A 10,590-nucleotide genomic window follows, 5' to 3' on the forward strand; every position below is an offset into this window, starting at 1 on the left:
ACTTCTTAATATGTAAAGATAATATTAAGTTATAGTTATTCTTCTCTTACTTCTTAATAATTTAATAAATAATAGATTAAGTTATAGTAATATTCTTCGCTTACTAAGTAATAATTTAATATAAAATTATAAAGAGTATATAACGTGAGATTTTAAAGAGCTAAGTCGTATTCTTAGTATTAAGAGCTTTAATACTACTTAATTTCTTCGTAATTTCTTTATAGTATTCTTCGTAATATTCTTCATATTTATCTATTATAATTTCTTCTCTTACTTCTTAATATAGTAGAAATAATAGACTAAGTTATAGTAGTATTCTTCGCTTATTAAGTAATAATTTAATATAAAATCGTAGAGAGTATATAACGTAAAATCTTAGAGAGCTAAGTCGTATTCTTAATATTAAAAGCCTTATTACCGCTTAGTTTCTTTATAGTATTCTTCGTATTCGCTTACTATATTAACTTCTCTTATACTAGTTAAATAAATTAATATAAGATTATAAAGAGTAGATTTATTATATTACTACTACTAATAACTATCTTCGTAATATTCTTCGTAATATTCTTTATAGTATTCTTCGCATTTGTCTATTATAGATTCTTCTCTTATTTAACTAAATATAAGAATATCGAGAGTAAATATATTTATATTAATAAAATTAATAGAATTAATAGAATTAATAGAATTAATAGAATAATAAAAGAAGAATAATTATATAAATAGATAAAAGAATTATTATTTAATTTCGAACGCGTTTAATATAACTATAATATTTAAATATTAATTTAATTTATCTATCGCTAACTTAAGAGAAGTATATAGAGAAGAATATATTCGTTTAAGCTCTTTTTAAGAGTCTTTTAACGCGTTTATAAGTAGTAGTAGATAACTATTAAACTCGCTTACGGCCTCGATTACTAATAATAGCGAATTCGTTAAGAGATAATCTAAGAACGTTAGTAAGAGGCTCTAATTAGACGAGTAAAAGAATATATCGAAGACGATTTAATATTTATAGTTAGATATCGAGAATATATTTATAATTAGTAAATTAATAGAATTAATAAAATAATAAAAGAATAATAAATAGATAAAAGAATTATTATTTAATTTCGAACGCGTTTAATATAACTACTATAACTATTATATTTAAATATTTATTTAATCTATTAATAGTAGACTAAACTTTATTATTTTTATAGCGTTAGAAAGCGTAAAGCGAGCTCTATAATTTAAGAAATTATAAAGTAACTATATATATCGTAAGCTAAGTACTTTAAAGTATAAAACTTCTATATATAAATTTTTAATAAGAGAGCTCGAAAGGATTATCGGGCTAATTTAGTCGATCTAATCAAAAAGCGTAGTAGAACTCCAAATTAATAATTAACTATATATATAAATTTAAGATTTTTAAGCTTAGCTCTATCTTATTCTTTTATATATATTAATATATTAAGATAGAGAAGCTATAGACTTAAAAGAATAAATTATCTTTACTTCGCTCTCCGCTCTACTCTTTATAAATTTAATTATTTATTTATTTATATATATTATCGCGATAATACTTTATTTACTTACTTACTTATATATATTATTATAATAACTCTTATAAATTTAATTATTTAAAAAATAAGAGAAGATTATAATATTTAATTAAAGTAATAAACTAATTAATAAGATTATAATATTTTCTCTAATATACTATATTATTAATTTAACGAGTATTATAATAATTATCTCGAGAATTATATATTATAAAAGAATTTCTATATAATACTACGCGTTTATTAAGATATATAATATTTTTAAATATTAATATCGCTATTATAACTAAGTTAATTAAATTTTTTAATAAAATAAAATTAAAAGTTTACTTTTTAATTATTATATTATAGCTTTTAATTTAATAAAGATCTATTTAACTATTTATTTAACTTTTATTAAGAGTTTTAAAAAAAGCTATATTACGTAATTACGTATTTTTATTAAAAATTATATATATATAGAGTATAAATATTATATATTAGACGATATATTAAAAAATTAAGTCTTAATAGAATTTTCTACTTAGATCTATTTTAAAATTAATAGAGTTAAATTAAAATTATATATAAAAGACTATAATATTTAATAATATTATATATTAAATTAATATAACGCGGAGATTTAATATATATAATTAGTAAATATAAAAGAAAGTATATTATAACTTATATAAAGAAGAATAGATTTTAATATTAATAATATAAGATTTATATAATATTAAATTTCAACGTATATAAACGAATATATAACGCTAAATTTTAATATATATAAACGAATATATAACGCTAAATTTCGATATATATAAACGAATATATAACGCTAAATTTCGATATATATAAACGAATATATAACGTTAAATTTTAATATATATAAACGAATATATAACGCTAAATTTCGACGTATATAAACGAATATATAACGCTAAATTTCGACGTATATAAATAAATATATAACGTTAAATTTTAATATATATAAATAAATATATAACGTTAAATTTCAACGTATATAAATAAATATATAATATTAAATTTTAACGTATATAAATAAATATATAACGTTAAATTCTAGCGTATATAAACGAATATATAATATTAAATTTTAATATATATAAATAAATATATAACGTTAAATTTTAATATATATAAATAAATATATAATATTAAATTTTAACGTATATAAATAAATATATAACGCTAAATTTTAATATATATAAATAAATATATAACGCTAAATTTTAATATATATAAATAAATATATAACGCTAAATTTCAACGTATATAAATAAATATATAATATTAAATTCTAATATATATAAACGAATATATAATATTAAATTCTAATATATATAAATAAATATATAACGCTAAATTTCGACGTATATAAACGAAAATATCGCGTTAAAGTAATCTTATTTTTTTTAATAAAGATAAATCTCGAATTCGATTTCGAAGATCTTTAAATCTATATTTTATCTACTATTAAGTATTTATATTAATAATTATACTATATAAGATATTTAAATAATATAAAATAATTTAAATAATAGAAATTAAGTTAGATTTTAAAATTTTTATAGAGAAAATTTAAATTATAATTAGATTTATAGATATAGATTATTTATTTTATTTATTATTATTTAAATATATAATATTAAAATTAATTATTAAAAGATAAGAAAAGAAAATATAAATAACGATCTTTAAGTCGTTATCGACGATATCGTAATTTAAGCGAAGTTATTTTATCTTATATAGTTTTAAATTATAAATAATTATTTATTAATTTTAAATAATTTATTATAGAAATAATAGTTAAAGTATAAAATAAAATTTATATCGATAAATAGCTAGACTCGAAATATTAAAGATTATATTATCGATATTCTAAAAGTATTAAAATATAAGATCTTTCTTTTAAGTCTAGCGTAAAAAGCGCTTCTTTAATCTATTAAAATTAATTATTATTAAATTTTTATTATTTATAAAAAAAGCTTTTTAATTAATAGTCTTAAAATCATTTATTACTTTATCTCGCTTTACGATTTTATTTTAATATAAAAGATATAAAGCGTTATTAGAGAAGAACTTTATAAAGAGATATTAATTTTAATAATTAATTATTTCGCGAAGAGAAAGAATATCTTTAAGAATAATATTAAAATTACCCGCTATTTAATATTAGTTAAATTTTAAAAAGAGATTTAATAATAATATATTATAAATATAGCGAGTTTTTTAATTAGCTTTAAGAATCTCTATAATATTATTATATAAGCTTATAAAAGAAATAATATCTTTAAATATAGTTTTTAATCTTTTAAATTTATTTATAGAAGTTAAAAGATAATCGCGTTACTCTAGTCTAGAATTAAAATTATATATATTTTCTAATCTATAATTATATTTATTTAAATATTTTAAAAAGAAATCGATTATTAAAAAATTAAGAGTATCGAGATTAATAAGATTAAATTTAACTTCGCTTAATATTAAATATCTCTTAAATTATAAAGAAAGAGAGAATTATATCGAAGAAAGTATATATAAGAAATTCTTAGATTAAAAAGAAAGAGAGAATTATATCGAAGAGAGTATAGATAAAGAACTCTTAAATTATAAAAAAAGAAAGAGTTATATCGAAAAGAGTATAGATAAAAAACTCTTAAATTAAAAAGAAAGAGAGAATTATAAAAAAGAGAGTATAAATAAGAAATTTTTAAATTAAGAAGAAAGAAAGAATTATAAAGAAGAGAGCGAACTTAAAAATCTCTTTATAAATATATAAATATTTAATTATAATAATAAATATAAAGAACTTTATCGCTCGGCTTTAATTATAAATATATATTTATAGCTAGAATATTTATAATCTTAATAAAATTTTAGATAAATAGAATATTAAGAGCTTATCTACTTAGTTTACGCGATTTATTAAAATTTAAAAAAACTTCTTTAAATAGTAATTTAGTTAAAGATTAAGTAATTATATTACTCTTATTTTAAGACTTAATTAAAAGATTAAATATAGTCTAGAAGAGGAATTATCGCTATTATAATCTTACTCTAATAAAGATAATATTATTATTTTTCTCTAACTCTCTTAATAAATTAAAACTCTCTATAATATTAATAATCTAATTATTTTTTATTTAAACTATCTCTTATTATTTAGCTATAACTTTAAAGAATAAAAAACTCGCGAGATTTAAGAATTATAATAAAATAATTATATCTATTTATAAGAATTAAACTTTATATTTAATTTAATATCTAGCTTAAATTCTAATTATAATCTCGCGAGCGAAAGCGTATTTTTCTTTTAAAGTTTTTTTAGAATAAATTATTATAATAAAGAAAAGAGAGTAGAGAAATAAAGATTATACTTTTATAAGAGATAAGATTAAATTAAATATATAATAAGCGCGTAGTAAATATAAGTTAAAGATAAAATTCTATATTAAAATAATTAGAAATAAAGTAATAAAAAGTTTTTTTTTTATTTAGATAAATATTATTTATAGATAATAATAACTTATTAGCGATATTTAATTAAATAAATTATATATAATAATAATAGCGTAAGACTAAATCTAATTAAATATATTATTTATAATAATAAATAATATTAATTTTTTAATAGAATAAGATTAAATTTAATTAAATATATTATTTATAATAATAAGCGATATTAAAATATTTAGCTTCGCGCGTAATTATAAATAGAAATTATTATTAAATAAAATATATTTAAATAAATATGGCTTATAGATTTTAGCGTCGCGATTATAGAATATTAAAAGATTTTAAATAAAGTAATATATAAAGAAGAAAGTAGATTAGATAATTAAAAACTAAGAACGCTATTAAATTTAGCGTATTCGCTTTTATAATCTTAAATCTTAATATTATTATTAAAAAACGTAAAATAATAAAATAAAAATCTAAAAGAATTTTTTTTTTTTTTTTCTCTAAGTTTTATGTATTCGCCGCTATAATTCTAACTTCTTCGCTTATTTAATTAAATTTTTTTTTATATATCGCGAGAAGATAGCTTAAAAAAATATAATTTATTTTATTAAGCTATAATACTTTTAAGAGAATATTAAAAGATATATTAACTTTTCTAAATTAATAATTTAATAAAAAAGTTATAATTATAATATATATAATTTTATATTAAATATCGATATTGAAAGTATATAATAAATATATAAAATTATTATTAATAACTTTAATTATAAAGTATTAGCGAATTTTATATAACTAATATTAATAAAAGATAAACTTTTCTTATTATTAATAAATATAGCTCGCTTTCTTTTATATATATAAAATAATAAAATATAATAATTAAAATAGCTACTTCTAAATATAGAAATTCTAATCGAGATATTTTATATATATAATATTTTATAATATAATATTATAGATATACTATATTATAGAATATTTCGCTAAAATTCTATATTATATTAAATATAAAATAATATAAATCTTAATAATTTATATTATATTAGAGTATAATATAATAAATTAATATTTTATATTATATTATATCTTTTTAATTAATAAATATAAAGAGTTTAAGTCTTATTAAGATAAAGAATCTTATAAATAAAAATTAGACTTATATATAAAAGTATAATAAATACTTTAAATCTAATATAAATATTAATAAAGTATATAAGCTTAGTTATTAGAGTTTTCTATAATTAATAATATATTTAAAATTAATATATAGCTCGATAATATCTTAAATATTATATTTCTAAACGAATTAAAATTATTCGATATCTTTAAAATAATCTTATTTTTTATATTTATAAATTAATTTCTTAGATTTATATTACTTAATAATAACTTTATATTAAACTTATTAAATAGATTTCTCTTATTAATAAATATCTAAGTATTTTTTAAAGCTATAATATATAGTTTATAGATCTTACTATCGCTATTAATAATCTCTATTAATATCGATTATATAATATTCTATAAAGAAACTTACTTAATATTAAATTAGAGTTTTTAGCGTCTATAACTTAATTCGATTTAAGAGCTCTTAATTAATTATATTATATTATTTTATCGATATTCTATTTATTTAAATATAGATTCGAAAATTATTATTATTTATCTCTATATTAATAAATATAATTCTTATTATATTATATCGATTTTCTTTTAATTAGACTTTTTATATATATTTATATCTTAATTAACGATATCGCTATAGTCTAAATATAAAGAGCTATTATTATTCTTAATATCTCTAACGAAAAAAAATATAATATTAAGATTTTCGAATATAATTATTTCTTTATTACTTTTACTATTTTTTAGACGTTAAGCGTATATATATCTTTCTATCTTTTTACTTATTAATTATAAAATATAATTTTATAAAGAAGAGAGATAGTATTATAAGCGTATTTTTAATATATCTCTTAATTTTATAGCTAGTAAATCTTAATAAAGATATTTTCTATTATATTATATCTTCTTTTTATTTATATAGTTTAATAATCTTATTATTCTATCTATTTAATACTTATATTAATATTATATTTATATTAATTCTAATAAATATAATTTAGCTAATTTATATACTTATTAAATATATTAATTAATATTAATAAATATCTCGATATATAATTACTATTATAAGATCTATTATTAAATATAATATTTCTAATAATATTTAAAGAAAAGTATAATTCTATATATAAGAAAAGCTCTTTATATATTAATAACTAGATTAAATAAGTACTAGTAATAGCGAGTAGTAAGTCGTTTTAATAAATATATTAAATAAAAGTTAAGTAAGTATTAATAATAGCTCTTATAAGAATTTATAACGACTTTATAAGTCTTAAATAAAAATATCTAGCTATTATAGAGTCTTTCGTAGAGAGCTATTACTAATAGTAAACTAAATTTAAGCTCTTTTAATCTATTTATATCTAGTTTATAACTCTTATATCTAATCTTTACTTCTAATAGTCTATATAAATATAGATATCTAGAAAGTAGATATCTAGCTATATCTATAAATAGACTATTTAAGTAAGTTACTATAATAAGTTTAATAAATTATCGAATTATACTCTAAGTAATTAATTCTTATCGAATTATATCTTAAATTTTAATATAGAGATAGTAATTTAGTAATAGAGGGTATGATTCGATAAGGATTTATAGTTTCGGGGTATGATTCGGTAATTAGCCCGCCTCTTCCACACGTATGGCGCGCCAATCTACTTCAATTCCAGCCCTGGTACGTTCAGGTCCTAGAGAGCTTTGCGCGTTGGGAATATCGCTCACCAGATCCAGATAATAAGCCCCCGGCCAAGATCTGTGAATTGCCCGACTCCCTCCTCTCCTCCTATTCCACGGGTCGAGGCGATGAGCTGCAGCAGATCGGTCGCGCTTTCAGTACATCCTCGGGTGACCCCCGCCCGCTATGCAATACATGGTATGGCTGTATATTGTTGCTAGAATTCAAGGCGCTTGCTTCAATCGGTGAGCCGAGGTTACTTGAGAATTAGTGCTCGCAAACAGTGAGGCCATACAGAAATCACGTATGCACAAGTAGATCTGTAGATATATGATTGGGCATATCTAGCCGGGGCAGCTAAGACTTTTCTGGGCATCCATAGCCCAGAAAAACTCCCATGTCTGAGCGACATGCCCTGGAGTGAAAATGAGGCTATACATAGGTGTGGGTGGGTGGGAGAACAATGATATGGCTCTGAAAGGAACAATTGAGAAGAGCCCACTACTGGTGCAGTGGCCATACAAATAGTACCCGCCATGTCCACCTGTCTCCGCATATCATGATATCGCATATCGCATAATGATGGGACGGCTGATCAAACAGCCACCAACGCTATGGCCTCATAATGGACCCACTAACCCACTCCCACTGTTGCGAAGAAGCCCTGGCTATGGGTCCCATCAGACGGGGTCACATAGTTGTGCAGTGAGCGAAAATTGGCTGGAAGGACTGGAAGGGGGGGGCTTGCTTGATCCCACCTAGCTGGCCTCTTCGCACGAGGGAGGAGGTAGATGATATAGGGTGTAATGGAAACGGCAGTTCGAATTGGTGAAGGTGCAACATTATATGCATTTTGGTGGTCTTCGAGTTCGCCACACTCGCTCTGAACGCTTTCGTAGCGACAAAGAAGGTGAGTAACGTATCTGTGGATGTGTTAGACCGGTGCTGTAAGGTGCTGATAAACTGAAAGATCTAGTCACTCTTCACCCTTTTCTCTTGACTCGCGCATTCCGGTTCTACCACCTAACCGCGCCCTCCCTCCAACTCTGGGATATGTCTGCTCCATCCCTCCAATTCTGCTGTAGGTCTTCGGGACTCTGTCTTCAACACGGGCTCCAATGTCCCAATCTCCAGAACATGTGGTCCCGGTGCTTTGGCGTCTAATTCTGGAGCTCGTGGATTCTTTGCTTCCATCTCTACAATAGTTGAGGAATCCAGCATGGGATTTGGCCCATCGCTCCAGCTCTGCTTTCGCGATAACGGTAAAAATGGTGATGATGCTGGTTTCCTTGCCGGTAGCATGTCCATGAGTAGTTGAGAGCCTCTTTTATGAGTACTCCTGCGATTGCGTAATAGTTTTAATTTCTCGGAGAGGAATGGTAGTATGGGTCCGAGGGAAGGAAGGCATGCTGGTGGTGACAGCGAAGGCCCTGATATTAGCTGACTTCCTTTATATGTAGGAGCGAGCTGAGAAAACAATTATGTACTGACCACAAATGATTGAAACGTTGGCCTCGACACTCGTCCAGATAAAGATATTGGCGTAAACGAAGGTGAAGTCGGCAGTAGATCGATCTTTGACTAGATAGGTCAAGCGTACGATGGAGACAAATGTCACGCTGGATTCAGAACAATCGTCAGCGAGAAAAGCTAGTTCTAGTTCCAGCGCCGGCAGTGTACTCGTGGAGGAGACACAAAAAAAAGGGCAATATACAAGATACCTAACGCAAACACGGCAGTCAATGTGACTTTTCGTGACCTTTGCAGATGAAGTTTCCAGATCAGTGGCACCGGAATGCCCAGAAGCACTACATCGGTGACAATATGTGGTGTCGATGAGCCCACAAAGAGCTGATAGTTGCCATAATAACATTCTCTCTCCACGTCCACCATAATGTTCCATATTGTACCGACAGGAACACATTGAAATATTGTGAGAAGCACCTAGATTATCGTAAGGAGTCCGCCAACATCCCCAACATCAAGAGACGAAAACGTACCACTGAAATGCCCCAACAGGTCACAGACGCTGCAAGAGTCCAGATGATGACTCGAGTTGATCGGCCGTTGGCGCTGAAAAGACGCCAGTAGAAAGCTAGAATGGAATACTTGACAATCCAGATGATAATTCCCCAGCAGATCTCAATGATAAACATCGCATGCTGCAAGCGCTCCAACTGAAATGCATCTACTTCATCTATGATTTGGCCTAACCCTTCCTCTGTCACTGTTGCGTAGGAGTTGCATGTAAGCTCATAGCTATTCATCTCGCGGTCTACAGTCCGACTTAGATGACTTACTCCGGAAGGCCGAGATGAAGCACATCGCCGTGGCAAGGAGCTGGTGTAAACATGAGCTTGAATTATTCTCCTGGACCATTGAGGTAGTTCACGCGTCTAATGATTTAGGGAATGCTCACAGTAGCAGGTACTATAAGCCAGTCGTCATACCAGAAACCTGCTTTTGAAAAATTTCGAGCAAAGTAGCGAAGACAGACGGCGATAAGCGTCAAAGCCCATGTGGCTAGGATAGGACCTCGTATACGGGTGATTTCAGACATTTGGAACGAAGGTCGCAGGTCGTGAACTGTTTTTGAGTGCCCTGAAGTCTAACGAGTGAAAAGCAGATAAGACAAGTTAAACATTAGCCAGCGGAAAGTAGATGGGATATTTTAGAGTGATAAGTCCGAGGGAGAAAGCTGTATAATATGAAAATACAAGGCTATGCATTTGCGGCTGAGTTGCATTGCATATGAAACGAGAC

General features: G+C 24.5%; 1 protein-coding gene across 1 annotated transcript; it reads right to left on the reverse strand.

Moving 5' to 3' along the window:
• Positions 1-8,850: 8,850 nt before the first annotated feature.
• HO173_013098 (uncharacterized protein) lies at positions 8,851-10,387 on the reverse strand (the record flags this gene model as incomplete). Its single annotated transcript, XM_037314923.1, has 6 exons — positions 8,851-9,236; positions 9,319-9,446; positions 9,542-9,771; positions 9,828-10,054; positions 10,128-10,167; positions 10,247-10,387. The coding sequence occupies 6 exons, from the start codon at positions 10,385-10,387 to the stop codon at positions 8,851-8,853; spliced, it is 1,152 nt and encodes a 383-aa protein (XP_037158165.1).
• Positions 10,388-10,590: the final 203 nt, after the last annotated feature.

Source organism: Letharia columbiana (genome assembly GCF_014066305.1).
Source record: "Letharia columbiana isolate WasteWater2 chromosome Unknown xpSc0000087_s0, whole genome shotgun sequence".
NCBI classification, from domain to species: Eukaryota; Fungi; Ascomycota; class Lecanoromycetes; order Lecanorales; family Parmeliaceae; genus Letharia; species Letharia columbiana.